Source organism: Alligator mississippiensis, chromosome 4 (assembly GCF_030867095.1).
Source record: "Alligator mississippiensis isolate rAllMis1 chromosome 4, rAllMis1, whole genome shotgun sequence".
NCBI classification, from domain to species: Eukaryota; Metazoa; Chordata; order Crocodylia; family Alligatoridae; genus Alligator; species Alligator mississippiensis.
In genome coordinates this window covers 57,083,682-57,101,552 of record NC_081827.1, presented here as the reverse complement: position 1 = coordinate 57,101,552, position 17,871 = coordinate 57,083,682, and the positions used below count along the sequence as shown (strand labels likewise).

The window sequence follows — 17,871 nt, the reverse complement described above, 5'->3', positions numbered from 1 at the left end:
CAGGTTCACTGATTTTGCCTTTTTCACGTATAGAAAATAGTTAGACATGAACAGACAAAATCCCTACAGAAAAAACTGTACTAAACACACATAAGCTGAGATAACCTCTACAAACTGGCAAACCAAAGCAAATATGACAACTAAAGAACATATACATTTTTAAATAGTCAAAACATAATATATAATCTGGACCCACTGATAGACATGTTTTATTAACAGTGGCAGTGAAAGTTTTTATCATAGCACAACACATTTAATTTTAAGATATATTTCTACTTTACTCATAGTTTTTTCTTTTAAGTCACTGCTTTTTCCATCATCCCCGTCTTCTAGAAAAAAGAGATTTCTCTAAGGGAGAACATAGAGCAACACCTACTGGTAGTGAGCAGGAATATTCAAGCATTACCCAAAAAGAATGCCTTCATGCCAATCAATGCAGTATATGCCATCTCCTTTTCATATCCAATCTCCTTTCCTCCCTTCTGCTACAACCAATTTTTTTCTTATATATCCTGCCCTTCTCTACACCCATTACTGTCTCTCCATCAGACCTCATATCTTCCAAGAAGTTAAGTGGAGTAATTGGCTTCCAAAGCCAATAACTCAAACCCTTTATACTAGCTATCATGAGCACTTAGCAAAATAAAAATCTAAAACTAAAAGCAAAAACAGGAAAAAGATTAAATTTTCAAGTTCCCAAACACCAAGTATAGGCCTTTCCAGGAAGATCTGTTACTTTGTTTATATTAGTCCTGCACACACCACGAATGTTAATCAGTGCCCTCAGCTTAAATCTTATGTCTAGCAGTTTAAAGTTAACCATATTGCATAATTAGCTCAGAAGTAGAGAAGGCTACTCAGGTCTTTTCTTTTGGATTCTGTTTCCCAAGAGTCATTAAAGATTTTGGAAGAAAAGTCCCTTGAGTGGAGCTTAAGTTCCATTAAAGCACTTCTCACCATGGCTGCAACCAGCAATGCCAGACCCTGCACAGCAATCCGTCGGACAGGAATTAAAGCTTTACAAAACAACCCCCGTAGCATATTAAACCAGATCACTGGGAAAATGGGGTTGTTTATTCAATCAAAAGCAAACAATTCAATATCCAAGCAAGGCCATCACGCTTGAAAAAAGACTGAAGCAGCCGTGCAAGTCTCTAACATCAAATTGCCAATCACCGTGACATTCTCCCAAATGAACAACACTCCTCTCTGCCCCTACACACAATTATACCGAAAGAGCAAACCATTCCAATGTCCTTAAATACCAAACTATTTTGTAAAGCAACTTCTTGATACTGTAAATATAGAAAGAAAAATCGGCCAACTCCACACCTTTTCCAAGCATCTTAATACTGTCAGTAAAAGATCTCAGGAAGCTGTACATATCTACAGAACTGGGACCCCAAATAAAAAAAAACAAACCTTTGTAAACACAGTATAAGCCAAGTAAACCAAGACTGATGGACTGTGGTCCGTTCTATTCTGTTCCCCCTGCTATGGAAGATCCACATTCATATCTTTTCACCAGCAGCCAACTTCAAACCCTATCCTCTCATGTCTACTTTCCCTTTTTGCTGAACCAGCAATTCTCATCCAGGGTGTCCCCGCATCTTGGGGTGGCATGAGATCCCTTTAAGGGTGCCATGCCCTACTACAACGGTAAGGTGTGCAAATACCTACACGTGATTCACAAGATAAATATGAGTTTCAAATCCCCTGGGTCAAAAACATTTTGACCTGCTGTGGCCTTTCTTCTTCCTCTTCTTCCCCCCTTCCTTGTCCTGTCGAAAAGGGGGTCACTCTGCAGATCCCGTTGTAACAGAGCTGTTCTGTTATTTTTCTTCTTCTTCCTCCCCCCTCCCTGGTCTCATCTAAACAGGCTTGCTGTGGCAGATCCTGTTATAACAGAACTGCTATTTTTCTAGAGTCAAAAAAGAAGCGACAGCAAAGAGCTGGCATCTTCCGAGGGGCACCTCGAATGTAAGGAGGGGCACCTTCAGCCTTACAAAGTGTCTAACAAGGTTGGCAATCAGGGCTGTAGGCAAACCTGCCACAAGATGCTGGTCCAGGCAACTTGCCGTGGGTGCTTAGCAGCGACTGCCTTAAGGTTTGCTGGAGCTGCCTGCTACAAAAGACCCCCCCCCCCCCCCAAATAAATAAATAAATAAATAACAGCACAAGTAGAAGAAACCCAGGGTTTCTAGCTCCCTTGTAGACTCCTGGTCTGCTCCAAAAAAAGATAAAAAAAGAAGTGTGGAGATGCAGGAATTGGACGAAGGGCAGGGAGCGGGAGGCAGGCAGTGGGAAGCGGGGCGCGATGCTGCGGGCCCGCGAGTCCCGCCCCGACTCACCTGGCAGGTGCGGGCGCTCATGGCCCGGTGCCGGCCGTGAGCCCCGCAGCCCGGCGGGCAGGGGCCGCGCGGGGCGCCGCGGGCCGGGCCGTGCTCGCCGGCCGCCACGTGGGCGGGCAGGTCGCGGCGCCGCACGCTCCGGCCCGGGTCGCACTGGCCGCGCAGGAGGCGGCCGAGCTGCGGCGGCGGCGGCGGCTCCCGAGCCGACACGGGCCGGCAGCGCCGGGGGCAGAGGCGGCGGCGCCGCGCCCAGGGCAGCAGGCAGGCGGCGCAGAAGACGTGTCCGCACGGCGTGGCCAGCGGCTCCTCCAGCACGCGGCCGCACAGCCCGCAGCGCAGCGCCGGCGCCACGGGCTCCGCGCAGCGCTGCAGGGCGAAGCCCATGGCGGGCGGGCGGGCGGCGGGGGCTGCGCGGAGTTTGCCGGGCTGGAAGTTTGCAGCGGCTCCGCCTGCAGCCACACGCGACCGGGGAGGGGGCGGCGCCGCCGCGGAGAAGCTGCGCTCTTCCCTCGGGAAACCGAGGCGCCACCAAGCCGGGGCACTGGCCCGCCGGGCAGCGCAGCGCGCCCCTCACGAGCGGGGAGGCTCCCGCCGCGCTCGCCGGGGCTCTCCTCAGCCCGAGGGGGACTGGCGGGGGCATCGCTTAGACTCCCGTTGCCGACACATGCCCGCCCTTTGCCCTCACCTCTGTGCGGCTTTCGGCCCCCACCCGCGCACGAGGCGCCCTCAGAGCCGCCTCCCGCCGTAGCCCGGGGACAACGAATGCCCACCAAAGTCCTCAAAAGCCTGGACATCCACAACCAAGGGTCCCAACCTGAATCCAGCCCCCTGGGTGGCTGTGAGGACACAGCCTGGCAGCGTACCCCAAAATAGGAAGCCCTGCAGCTCCCCCACTTAACTTTACTGTTGGAAGCACATGGCCAAATTGCTGCCCCCAGCCTTGTACACATACCCCAGCGCGGAGCAGGGAAGAAAAGCTTTGGGAGGTTTCCTCCCTTTCACCCTATGGGACTATGCTGGCACTGCCCTCGCTGCCCTCCTGCTGCTGACGGCCGTGTCATAGAACCAGGGAGCCGGGAGGGACCTGTAAGATCTTCAGAACTGGTCCCCTGCCCCAGGCAGGAAGTTATTGGGCTCAGATGAGCTCAGCAAGGTGCCTGTCCAGCCTCAACTTGAACACCAGCAAGGAGGGTGACTGTACCACCTCTGCCGGGAGTGTGTTCCAGATTCTGGTGACCCTTACAGACAACAAGTTCTTTCTGATATCTAGCCTGAATTTACCCTCTGTTAGTTTATGTCCATTGGTCCTCATCCTCCCTTGGGGTGTCTTCCCAAAGAGTTGCTCCCCTAGATCCTGGTGCTCATCTCTGACGTACGATCAAGTCACCTCTCAGCCTTCTCTTACTCAGGCTGAACAGCCCAGTTCCTGGAGTCTCTCCTTGTAGGCCCTTTCCTCCAGGCCTCTGATCATATGGGTGGCCCTTCTTTGTACCCTTTCAAACTTATCCAGGTCCCTCACCAGGACTAGCCCACAGGCAATGTGTTTGATACACTTACCTTAAAGGATTCTTTTTCAAGGCTCAAAAGGAGGCAGGACGCAGGTCTATGCCATGGAGACAACCAAGCATCTCTCTTTTCCCAGCAGCAACAGGACCCTGCACAACACATGTCTCTAAGAGACAATTATCACCAGAGATCTCTGTTAACCTCCCTACAGCCTTCATACTAATTGATAAGTAATACCCCTCAGAACATCTACAGACCAAAGTGGACACAGTCTCATTACTGAGCACCATCATCAGATTGCCATTTACCATGCCTGACTTTCCACAGAAAAACCACAAACAGGTGTTCATTCTGACTACCATGATTGTAAAAAAAAAATCTGAATTCCCACTGTACAGCCCGTCAGCTCAGGGAAAGCAACTTACTAAGGCTTCTACAACATTTAAGCAAAAAAAAATACTTCCCTTCATGCAAAAAAAAAGTATTATACCAACATATAACAAGATATATACTCCAAACATGAAATATTCAAAGGATCTAATTCTGCCTCTCTTACTTGCTTATCCTCAAGTAGTTCCAGTGATTTCAGTAATCCTACTCACAGATATTGTTTGATGTGAACAAGAATGAGAAGGCTATACAATCCTTAACCAAAATCTGTACTTCCTTCATCTATTTGTTTTGCTACTTTTTTTTTCTTCTACCCAAGCTTCTCTCCTATGGTGTTTCCTTCGTCTGCTTAGCTTAAAATGAGCTTGGCAAGACACAATTTCAGATGTGGACAAAATAAGGACTCAGTTGCTAGTAAAGAATGCAACCAGTGCCGTAGCAAGGTGGGGGGTGAGCAGGATGACCTCCCTGGGCACCAAAGTGAAGGGGCACCAACAGGCGCTGCCCAGCGGGGGCAGGGTGAGGGATGGAACCGCAAGCAGCTCGTTTGGGGGGATGTGGAGACGCGGGGAGGGCAGCTCCCACCGCTGTGTGCACTCCTGGGCAAGCATGGCAGGGCATGTGCACCCGGATCTGTGTACAGAGTGAGGGTGGGATTTGCCCCGGATGCCAAACTTTCTTGCCACTGCACTGGATGCAACTAAGTTGAAATCTCAGTGCTTCTGAAAATCAAGCCACTTATTTAGATACCTAGATGAAGATGTAATAACCCAGCATTAGGGAGACATTTTTTAAGACCTTTATCTTCACTTCTTTGCCAGCCTTTCCTGCCTTGTATCTCTTAGCAGCTTAGTGCATCAGTGTTCCAAACAGTTCTCATTAAATTCTCTTTCTTTGTGAGGGTGAGGAGCTCAGGGCACTAGATAAGACAAGGCTTATATCTAAAGTAATCTCTTAGTGAGAGAGCATGTACTATTGATTGATATATAAGACTCATGGTTCATATATTGTTTGTAAAGGGCTATGAGGAAAGTAATCACGTGCATATCAGATGTTTATGAAACAGTGCGCATCTACATGAGACACTTAATGAGCAGAAGACATTTTAACACGCATTAGCATGGCTGGCAAAAACTGTGCCAATGCACAGTAGACTTAGTCTAATGCTCATTAACATCACAAAAAAGTGTTCACCTGTGCTAATGTGCCATAGTGTGCATTAATATAGTACCTGTCATTACAGGTACTAAACTTAATGCACTGTAATTATGGCATGTTAATGAACATGTAGATGCACCCACAAAGTACTATATAAATACAGAATATCAACATGCAGAATATCGTTGTACAGAATATCAATCCCACCAGTGTGCGATTGTGTTGTGAAGACTCCACAGACTTTAGAGTAGGTTCAAGAGCTGGATTTCAGATCCAGCCTCCTTTTTAGTCTATCTGCAACTGTATACATATTTAACAACCTCTGCCACATTTCCTTTTTCTGAAGCACACACATAACCTATGAGGCAAAGCAACACAAGTTGCTGTGAAAAGAGAGTGCAGTCTGATGCTCGCAATTGCTGAGGGAGAGGGTGGGAGGAGGATTTCAGGGGGAACACTAGGGCTGAGGGAGTCCTTTAGCAGCAGGAAAGAGTGTGCATTGTGCAGCCCATGGTCATGGGGGGAATGGGGGAAGGGACCTGTCAGGCAGCACTGTAAAGGTAAAGGCTATTTGTGCAGATAGTTCTAGTCTCTAGCCTAAAGAAAGCTGAAGTTTTAAAGTGTAAAACATACAACTGTTTCTGAACAAGGTAACTTCTCTGATGGAAGAATTCACAGATAAAAATCATTGCTCTGAAATGTCGAAAATAAATTGAAAGTTATGAAGTGAAATCCACCTGGATCCACTGAAGTCAAAAGACAAAACCCCACAGTTTATACTTCCACCTGCATTTTTTTTTCTTTTTAATTTTAATGTATATTTATTTTGCCATCTAGGTCATCTGAAAGATTTCAAGTTAGATTTTACTGTCAGTGACACAAATGTAAAATCTGGAGTAACTACACCACAGCCAGTGGAGACCGGGTCAAAGCTATTTCAGACTTGCAACGCTATAAATGAGAACAGAATATAAACCTCTGTATATATTATTAAAAAGGTATCATGAGGAGTGTGGGAGGAGTGGATTTCATAAGACTTTAGAGCAAACATAAACATTAAATGCGTGCATATAATTTGCTTTTTTTATTTCAGGGAAATAGCTCAGAAGGTATTTTTTTCTGTTCTATTTTGTAATCTTCACAAGCAATTTTTCCAAGCCATAGTCTATCATTGCAGAACTTTAAGACGTTAAGGCAGCATCCCTAAGATAAGTAGGTAATATCATTGTCTGAAAGCCAACAACTGCTTTTCAAAACCTGAAAAAAATATTTATTTTCATCAGCACAGGCAAGTCTTTTCCAGACAACATCAGACAATGACTAAGAAAGTATAAAGAAATCAGGTATATCAGTCATTGATAACACATATAAAGTCCTGATATATTGCGTTTGTTTGAGGCAAATGTGTCGGTGATCATTGTAGATTAACAGGGTAAAATAAGAACAATTCTTAGAAAATAAATAATAAATGTGAAATCTGGATATTAGCCCTGGCTCTATCACAGTCTGTGTGATCTCGTGCTTCAGTTTTCTCAAATGAAATTATATTTACCTATATTCACAACTTCTAGGTTTGGTATCTGCACCCCTTTACAAAATACCCAGGGAAAGTTTGGTGCCTCACAACAGGATCCACAAAAAACAGCATGCAGAGTCATGTCAACTAGCTAGGGAGACACGTCAAGTAGCTAGTAGGAAATGCTGAGGAAGGACAAGGGTGTTGGAGTTTTTTTTATACCTAACACTCTGGTACCTTCTCCCACTCAGGACTGACAGCTTTGCACCCTATACTGGAGTAAGGTATCTTAATCTTCTTTCAAAACAGTGTTGGAGGAGAAAGTGATGATGGCAACTTCTCTTCTGTTTTTCTGAGCACTCTCTGGGATGTGGGAAACTGGTTCAATTTTCTCCTGTCACAGCATTTTAAGCCACCTCCCAGGAGAATACCTTTGCTCTTAGGCTACAGAATATATTCAACTAAAGTGGGTGTTCCCATGTTCTACCTTAGAAGAGAAGCCACTCAAGTTTCACAGAATAAGGATTGGAACCCAAAGCACACCTTTTCCAAATAAGTACCCCTGACCTGAAACTATAAAGTCATGCTCATACTCTATCCCTTACTGGGCAAAACATATGCTTAATTTTTCCATAGAAAGTAGAACGATCTCAATACAAGGCAATGAGAGCACCTACACCAGGATGTCCTATAGCCTGGTGGCTCCTGGCAGGGGCAAGGTGGAGAGGCAAAGGAGAAAAATTAACTCATTCCTCATATCTAGATTAAGTATTTAAGCTATTGGATAAAAGGACTTCTCTGTGGTTTGTACCTGATCTGGTAGGTATACCCTGGGAACACATACAAGAGAATAAGTCTCACAAATGAGATAAGTGGAGGAATGCCTAATTTGTGAATCCTGGAAAAATTTAGTGTAATCTAAGTTTTAGTTTAGATTAGTGTAATCTAATCTACTCAGTGGGTACATCTACATGAGATGCTTTTCTGAGTAAGCATCCATGTCAACACGTGCAGATGCTTACTGCACAATAATTGGCTCTGATTGCGAGTAAATTTGCTACCTGCAAATGCAAGTAGCAAATTTGCTTATGATTAGTAATTGCACAGTAGTGCAGTGTAGAGCAAATGTGCCCCAGTCAGCCAGGCAGCAGGGGGAAGGAGATTGCTCCCTGTTCCCGAGAGCTGCCTCCTGCTGGGGTGAGCTCTGCCACCAAGCCCAGGTGGAAATAATGTCTCCCTGCCCTGGCAGCAGGGAGCCCTGGCAGCAGGGAGTTTGCAGCCCCCACTTAGCAATTGCCACACCAGGGCTGGAAGATCCTTATCTCCCAGCCCAAGCGCTACAGTTGCAGGACCCGGGCTGAGAGATCCTTATCTCCCAGTGCCAGCTCCACAGTTGTGGGATCTCCCAGCACTGGCCCCATGACCACAGAGCTGGCACTGGAAGAAAAGGACCTCCTAACCCAGGTCCTGCAATCACAGAGCAGGGACTGGGAGCTCCATGCTGCTGGGGCAGTGGGACATTAATCCCACCCCAGGTCCAGTGGCAGAGCTCGCTCCTTCAGCAGGCAGCTCCTGGGGGCAGGGCGCAATGTTCCAACCCCCACCAGGAGACAGCTATCTTCTGGCCTCTAGGCTAGCATTGAGGGGGAGCCTAGAGCTCCCCCTGGTTGCTGCAGGGGATGGTTACAGGGCTGCAGCGTGTGGAACCAGTCTGATGTTAGGAGCAGCAAATTTGCACTCGTGTCTCTGCATGTGTAGACGCATGCCCAGGATCATTTACTCTCAAGTACTTTACTCAAGAGTAAACTGCTCCCAGATCTTTTGGATGTATAGAAAGCATGGAGCTATCTTCCACTTTGGCATCACTGTCCTCTGATGCTACATGCTTTTCATTAGAAGCACAGTTATGTGTGTTATGCCTCCAAGCCAGTTCATATGCATGAAGGGTGAGACAGAGGCAATAAGGAAGAAGGTGGAAAATTGATTGTATCTGAAACATTTTTTTTTTTAGTAGCAGACTTCTTTGGATCTTTTTAAACTTTGTAACCCTTCTGCCAGGCACAGGTTGGCAACAAGAAGGGCCAGGTCACATTCCAGGGTACCCAAGGAGTTATACCAGTGGCTTGAGCCCCCACCCAGAAATCTGGGAACATGAAATTTGACTGAGGTATCCTACACAGACAAATCCCCATTCTCACAAGGAGTATAAACCAACGAATTCAAATTGGGCATGTCTACATGTGCATTTAAGTGTGACTAAATTTAATGCACATTAAGTTAACACACATTAAGCAATTTTTGGCAGATGTCTACACGTGCAGGTACTTGGCACTAAAGTTAGTGTATTTAACTTAGTGCAAAGTCCCTGCAGCCCTGCCATGTTCCCCTAGCAACTGGGCAGACCTGACACTAAAGTTAGTTCTGAGTTGCATCTACATGTGTGCTAATGTGCTTTAACTAATCATTAATCACAATTAGCCTAATTTAGCCATTTTTAATGCACACTAAGGGTATGCATGTGTAGATGTATGCCCGTAATGTGAATTGAATTAGGCTAATGTGCATCAACATGTCTCATGTAGACACACCCATGTATTACCAAAACAAGCAGAAAACCCCAAATAAAGAAAACCTTAAACACAACAAACATTATCTCTACAACTACAGCTCATAAGTTGAACCCATTTAGAGAGACTGCAGCCCAGCCCAGGCCAGTCTAGGACTTGGGGCTCCCCAAAAGGTTAGGTCCAAGGTCCACAAGGACATGTCTTACGATTGGGGTTCACCCCACATCAGGAAGCTGCTTGTGGTCAGCCATTTGGTTGTGGTGGAAGGAGCTCCTTGCCACTCCTGGAGAAGTGGTAGAGTACCAATCTTTGCTCCCACAGAGAGGCTGGGGGGATAGGTGGGAGGCAGTGACTGCAGTTCCAGCCAACATACACATTCCCCAAAACTTCTGGGATGGATTATATGGCCTCCTGAAGCAGAAATTGCAGGAAAAACTTAAAAGGGAGCCAGGTTGATTACTGGCTACAGCTGGCCCCAACCACACAGCTTGCCTGGAGCCAAGGACCATCAAAAGAAATGTAGGGGGACAACCAGGGCTATTCTCTGGGCCTGGGATGCAGGTCACACAGCTCCACTGGGAGCAGAAGGTTACAAACCTCAACCCTGGCCCATAAGCTGGCAGAGCTCAAATTCTTGCCAATTTAACAGAATTAGAAACCCCCAGGTTTCAATCCACTTTAAAAACTGCCAGGCCTAATTCCTGGTCAGCCAACCCCAGGAATCAATGTTCTTCTCCCCTAGTATTAATCGCTTAAAACCTCAAAAAAGGAGGAAGAAGGAGGAGAGAGGAGATCCCAGTAACCCTAGATACTCTTCAGCCATTCTGAGACCCTTAAAAACTCTTTTTCCTCCCTCACAGACATCAAGCTGTGTGTAACTCTATGGCAACCCCCCACCATTGCTAGAGATGGTGGTATATTGACTATACACTGAAGTTTATGTTTATCCACATGCCTTATTGAGATACACTAAGCCCTGCTTTCTTGGAACTTATGATCTGGTCCATTGTTTTTTAAAATCAATGTTAAAACATGCATTGCTAGTCTACCTTCAGATATTGTCCCCAAAGATGGAGAAGTGGATGGCCGAAGAAATAGTAATGGTCACAAATTTCTTGCTCAAAATAAAGGCAATCAGAAAGAAGCTTTCTGTGATTCTTTGCTATATTGTAACATTATGGGATGGGGATAGAAGGAAAGACAGGAGGATCTAAGGGCCTCTATACATGTGCTCCAGGGCGGGGGGGAGGGGAGGTTGGTTTAATTAGTCATTCTAATTCAGGCTCCCACAGCATCACATACATTCAGCAGCCTGTGCTTCAAAATTTGATGAGCTTTAGTTCAAGTGCCCCCTTTGCCATTTTGAAATGTGGGGACACTGAATACATGTGATGTGAAGGCTGCTGGAGCATGCTACTTAGGACGTGTCGGAGCAGAGGTCCATCACATGTATACGTGCTCTAGGATCCCAGTTTGAACCGGCAACTCCCCAATTTGAAACTGGCCTCAGAGCCATAGTGATTTTCAGGCAGTCTCAAGTGAAGTGAACCCTGTTGCCAATCTCAGGGCGTGGACAAACATAAGTTTGGAGCAGTTTCAAAAGGGGAGGAGGTCCTGCTGCTTACGTTCTACATGTGAAGAACCCAGGAGCAATATAAATGCAGCAAAACTGCTCTGACTTTAACCCTAGATGAAGCAGCATTAAAGCTGGAGCTGTTTTGCTGCATTTATGTCACTCCTGACTTGTGTACATGTAACTGCTAAAACATAACAGTTGCTGTGCAGTTTGGAACAGCAGAATCCTCTCCCCCTCTCCTACTTTGTGGTGGCTCCAAACATATGTTTGTTCATGCCCTTGGATAACAACACCAAGGACTAAAACAACTGAGAAAAATAATAATCTCACTACATTCTGGCTGCGTCTACACAAGATCATTTAGTACTTGTATAAACAAGCACTAAATGACTGAACAGTAACCTGAGTTACTGTGCAGTAGCACAGTAGCGCCAACAAATGCTTTTTATGTGATGCTACTGTTCAGTAGCCTAACACTACTGCACAGTAGCACTGTATCACAGGTTTTGCCATGCAATGCAACTGAGCAGTAGGGCTGCATGAAGCTTCAGTAGCTGATTCAATTTGGAGGAGATTCGGTCCGATTCAGGGACCAAATCTCCGAATCCAAATTGAATCAGGAAACCAAGTAAAAGCTCCAAATCGATTCAAAGCATCCAAATCGATTCAGAAAAGTTTTGGAAAAGATTAGGCCAATTCAGAGATTCAGCCATAGACTACAGCTGCTAAGTCTGTTGGGGCTGGGGGAGGGGGGAGGGATGGAGCATGGGGGAGGGAAGGATTGGGGCTGGGACTGGGACAAGCTGCCCAGCTGGGGTGGGGGGGCATGTTACTCAGGGAAGGGGGTAGGGGGGGCAGGGAATGTGGGCGCAGCAGCTCTGGGAGTGGGGGCTCTGCCCTGCTGCCACTTGCCCAGCCAGGATGGGGGAGTAGGATGCAGTCATGGCTCACTCCAGGTGGAAGGGGGCAAGCGGCAGCAGGGCAGAGCCCCTGCTCTCAGCACTGCTGTGCCCACATCCCGTGCCCCCTGGACCAGCTAGAAAGTGGCAGCAGGGCAGAGCCCCACTTCCAGTGCTGATGCAGGGATGGTAGCACTGGGAGTGGGGGCTATGCCCTGCTGTTGCCTGGAGTGAGCCCTGCCTGCATTGCACCCTCCCCACGCAAGTTGGGCAAGCGAAAGCAGGGCATAGCCCCTGTAGCTCCGCCTACCAGAGCAAAGGCAGGCATAGCCGGAGGAGCCATGAGAGAAGCCCCCATGGCTTCCCTGTCCTGCCCCATCCCCTGCCTGGCCCATCCTCTTTGCACTTAAAAAAAAAAAAGCCTTGCACTCACCAGTTCTGGCAGCAGGGACTGGGGCTTCTGCAGGCTTGTGAGGGCTGTGTGGGGCAGGGGATTGCCCCCCGGCCTGGCACTCACAGAGCAGCTGCCCCATGGTGGGGGCAGCGTGGCACAGCAGGGCACCATGCACTGTCTGGGAGCTGGAAATGCTCCAACAGTCAGCCAGAGCCTGGCACCACTCAGCCCCAGTGGCTCCAGCTGTCCAGACAGTGCACAGCACCCTGCCAAGCCATGCTGCACCCACACCAAGGGACAGCTGCCATGTGGGTGCCAAGTGTGGGGGGGTGATCCCCACTGCCCCGCACTGTGTAGGGCAGCTCTGCCACAAGCACCCAGAGGTCCCCATCGCTGCTTCTGCAGCCAGTGAATGTGGGGCCTTTTTTTTTTTTTTTTAAGTGCTGGGACTAGACTGGGGCTGGGTGTGGTATGGGGTCGGGCAGGGCAGCCATGGGGGCTCCTCCCATGGCTCCCCCTGCCCAGGGAGAGGCAGACACAGACAAAGGAGCCACCTAGCTGTGCCTTCCTCTCCCTAGCCAATTCGAATCACCAAATCTGTCCGAACCAGCACCGAATCTTCTGAAGCTGATCCAGCCAAATCAATTCAGGACAGTGATCTGAATGTCCGAATGGAATCACTGTCCTCTGAATCAGTCGAATTTGAATCCAAATTGAATACGTCCCTATTCACACAGGCCTACTGTGCAGTAGTATTGTAAGATTTGACCTAGAAACTACTATGCAAAGCCTAAGCAAAAGTGAATGTTATGTGTCGAATGCCCATCTGCAATGATAAGGAGCAGACAGTCTTAGCTAGAGGAAGCTTGAAAACAAAAAACAGAATCAGAGTTACTGGAACAAAGAGCTCATTATAATACTAAAAATCACACCCCTAGGCGGGGAAGATATATGCTAATGAAACATATATGTATGTTAATAAGATACATAGCTAAAACACAGGTATAGAGACATGGTCAGTAAAGAACTCCTTGCGTCACTCCTTTATAACCAATTAGCAAACAAAGATGCTTATGAAGATTCAACCTCTTGTATATAAGGGGCTCAGTATTGAATATGTGTGTGCTTGTCTTGTGAAATTATTCCACTTGCACCTTTTATTGCTAGCAATAAATCTTTTTTATACATTCACCCCTGGTATCTTTATTGGCCTTTGCATACCGGGCACGAACCCAGACTTGAGCTGGGGCCTAACAGTTTTTGGCGACCCAGATGGGACTGCCGTAGATAGCTTTGCCCGGACTAACTGACGACCAGCTAATCTGCTTTTCCTTATCAAAAGTCGAGCGCGCCCCGGGATTCCTTTTCCCGGTGAGACTTTTGTTTCAGGAGGAGCTGGATCGCTGAGGCGGCAGTAGCCTAACGGTGCAACGCCATAGAGTGAAAGTATCAGTAACAGGCACCTGGGTGAGAGGGTAGAAAGGGCATAAGGCCTACCGTCAGTACGTCTGCCTGGGATTATCTCTGTAAGTATTCTGTCTGGCCCGAGTCCAAGACCAGTGATTTTTTCCCCTGTGAGGACAAGGACTAAGAACAGATCCCTGGATCCCAGGTAAGTCGGACGGTCAGAACCGGGAAGGCAGCCCTGAAATGAGTACTATTAACAGTAAGGTTAGGAAATTGGGTTGAGAGCTTCCCATGTCGGACTGCCCAAGCCCGAGAGGTGGTCAAGGCACTCCTACGAGAAATCATACTTCGCTTCGGACTTCCAAAAGGAATAGGGTCAAACAATGGCCCATATTTCATTGCACAAATTACTCAAAAGGTTTCTGAGTTCCTGGGAATCAGCTGGCATTTACACACCCCTTGGAGACCCCAGTCCAGTGGAAAGGTGGAACGTATGAATCAGACCTTAAAAAGACACCTTGCAAAGATTTGCCAAGAAGCTCAACTCAAATGGCCAGAGGCCCTACCCTTGGCCCTGTTGCGAGTAAGGGTTGCACCACATTCTATATTGGGATTAAGCCCTTTTCAGATAATGTATGGTAAGCCTTACCCTCTGAGTCTGCCCATGGGTACTGAACAACAGTTACATGTTTTAGGGGAGGGAATGATTAGAGAATATGTATGGACTTTGGTTTCTGTTTTGTCTTCCATCCATCAGCAGGTACGGGACGTGCTGCAGACACAGGACCAGTCTCCTGCCCCGGAAAATCAATTATTACCTGGAAGTTACGCTCTTGTGAAAGATTGCAACGAGGAACCACTTTGAGCCAGATGGAAGGGCCCATATAGAGTACTTTTAACAACCCCACAGCAGCAAACCTCGAAGGAATCAAGACTTGGATACATTCCAGTCGCCTAAAGCCGGTGGCTGAACCAGAACAAGAAGAAACTCCTGCAAACTCCAGGACCAGAGGCAGAGAACAGTGGAAGGTGGAGCCAATAAGGGACTTAAAATTCCTATTCAAAAGAAAGGAACTTTGAATAATTTGTCAATCTTTGATCAAGTTTTACAAGCCTTATTATGAAAATGTTCAAGGTTTTAATGTGGGGCACCCTGATCTGTCCACTCCTACTTATAGGAGGGGAAAATCTTTTACCACAAGAATTTGACCTTCAGGAAAATGTCTGGATTTATCTGGTCCGGGAAATATTAAATAGAACAGACTTCTGCTTGGCAGGAGGGATCAATGCTCATCTGGTTTTTACCTCATGCTTAATTGCAGTACCTACCCCTTTGAAAATTTTACAGAATTATACTATGCTGAAAGATGTAGAGAAGAAAAATACATATCAGGATATATATAAGTGGGGGACTATTGTAAAAGAGAAAAGCAGAGATGTGTTTTCTGTACGGGTTCAGGCAACAGCTAATGCTTCTGAATGTTTCTTAATAGTGAATTGTACCAATAATTGCTTTGAATTGAACCAAGGTAGAAAAATCTTCTGTAATAAGACCAGTCAAATATCCTATGTATACACACATACCATCCTTCCTCGAGGTTGGTTTCTGGCCTGCTGGAGAATGATATATTCATACCTTCCAGCAAATGCTACTGGGGGACCATGCACCATTGCCCAGGTAACTGCAGCTCTTCCAAGGAAGTCTGACCTAATGGACACTGAACAAACCCCTCTTGGTGGGAGGTTTAAACGAGCATACACTACTCTCACTGCTGATTGTGATGAGAATGATTCCCCTGGACTATTATCTAAGGCAGAATACATAGCATTAGCTGCATCTATGGTGGGGATTCCGGGTCTTGCTGTAAGTAATAGCAGAAATCTTAATGCAGTGGCCTGTGTTTTAGCAAAAGGACTAAATGCTACATCTCGAGCGCTCTCAGCCTTGAATGCTGAACAAAAACAACTAAGAGACGCTGTCTTAGAGAATAGAGCCGCTATTGATTATCTCTTGTTGCGACACAATCTGGGGTGTGAAACCTTAAAAGGAACGTGCTGCTTCAACCTCACTGATAATTCTGTGCTAATTGAAGACAAAATTGGTGCCTTACAACGATTGACACAGACGTTGAAAGAATCATCTGGCTTAGACTTTTCCTGGTTAACTTCCTGGCTTCCCAATTTTGGATGGTTGAAACAGTTATTTTGTATGGTTATTCTGTTTTGTTTTATAGGGATTATGGTTTGCTTCTGTATCCACTGTATACCGGTTTGTATCGCATCTATCTTCAGGCCTAAGGTAAATCAAATGATTTTGCAAACAAAGAAAGCTGAGAATACTAGATTTGTGTTAAGTCAAATTGAATGGAGCAATCATAATTAATAATTATGAATGCTCCAGAGGAGGGAAATGTAAGATTCGACCTAGAAACTACTATGCAAAGCCTAAGCAAAAGTGAAAGTTATGTGTCGAATGCCCATCTGCAATGACAAGGAGCAGACAGTCTTAGCTAGAGGAAGCTTGAAAACAAAAAACAGAATCAGAGTTACTGGAACAAAGAGCTCATTATAATACTAAAAATCACACCCCTAGGCGGGGAAGATATATGCTAATGAAACATATATGTATGTTAATAAGATACATAGCTAAAACACAGGTATAGAGACATGGTCAGTAAAGAACTCCTTGCGTCACTCCTTTATAACCAATTAGCAAACAAAGATGCTTATGAAGATTCAACCTCTTGTATATAAGGGGCTCAGTATTGAATATGTGTGTGCTTGTCTTGTGAAATTATTCCACTTGCACCTTTTATTGCTAGCAATAAATCTTTTTTATACTTTCACCCCTGGTATCTTTATTGGCCTTTGCATACCGGGCACGAACCCAGACTTGAGCTGGGGCCTAACAGTATCAGGCTACTACACAGTTAGAGTCTCATATAGATGTAACCTCTGAGTCCCATTGAACATGCACTGAAGTTTATGCTTATATGCAAATATACAGTTGAGGTTATCAAATAAATGTCATTAAATACCCCAGATGGAGCTGCAGAAAACTTGGCAGCTAGGAGAAAACAGAAGTGAGAGAGGGTGAAGAGCGGTAAATACTGTTGAATCCCATTGCCCCTGTTCAAGTGAATGAAAACGAGACTTCAGACTATATAGCTGCTTTTACAAGCACTGCATTCACCTAAGAATTAAAGATGAAAAGACTGTCACTTTGCATGATATTAGTAAAGTCAAAAACAGCATTTCATGAGGTAGACAGGAATGTACCTTCTAAACAGGTTAATTCTCAGTGGAGTCTCAACACTCTGACAACTGCTCAGATTAGTAGAGATGAGGTAGTGTGTCAGTGAATTCTGCTGCGTATGTGCTGCTTTCATATTGTACTAGTCAACACTAAATTGCACAGTGTGTAAAAAAACATCAATACCTATGCAGTTAGTCACATCCACATAATAATAATGCCTATGCTTGCCTATTTCTTGGTAAAAGAAAGAAAAGTGAAATATGATCAAAAGCTTAAATGAGAGATCCAAAGTGAAATATGAAGAAATAAAAAGAAAAAAAAATTGTAGGGTGTGCATGGTAGGATTTTCAGATCTCTTATTTAAATCCTTAGCTTTAAGCCTTTGAAATTACATTTAAATACCATTGCCACCAGAATATGTTTGGCCTTAGTGTAAGCTAAGCAAGCAGACTGAGGAATGTGTGAAGAGAATTATGATCACTTTATGTATCTTTACGTGACACTGACTGCAAAAACCATTAGAGAGAAAGAAAAAATAAAACTAAGATTTGAAAGCACCTATTTTTAAAGGGGAACTTAAATTATAATTATAAGTTCATGGAAACAATTATTTTGAGTATATTTTGCCATTAGTTCTCTCCTGTCAGAGATATAACTTTCCAAAAAAGAAATGAAAAATAAGTTTCTAAAGATTCAGATGGATCTTAAGATGAATGCCTCAGTATTTGTCTTGGGATTTTTTGTGCCATCTATTTGGTTATTGCCTTGATTGTTGTTTAGGTGTTTTTAGAATCCACCTCTTTTAATACAGATTTTAAAATTTATATCAGTGATCAACAGCACTTTACTCT

The 17,871-nt window shown here is 45.6% G+C and overlaps 1 protein-coding gene across 1 annotated transcript in view; it reads right to left on the bottom strand.

Annotated features, from left to right (window-relative positions):
- Positions 1 to 2,750, bottom strand: part of PDZRN4 (PDZ domain containing ring finger 4) — a 404,074-nt gene extending 401,324 nt beyond the window's left edge. Inside the window, exon 1 of the mRNA XM_059726014.1 lies at positions 2,352 to 2,750. Within this exon, the coding sequence (XP_059581997.1) occupies positions 2,352 to 2,735 (384 nt within the window). The 5' untranslated portion in view covers positions 2,736 to 2,750. The remainder of the gene's footprint in view (positions 1 to 2,351) is intronic.
- Between the last annotated feature and the right edge of the window lie 15,121 nt (positions 2,751 to 17,871).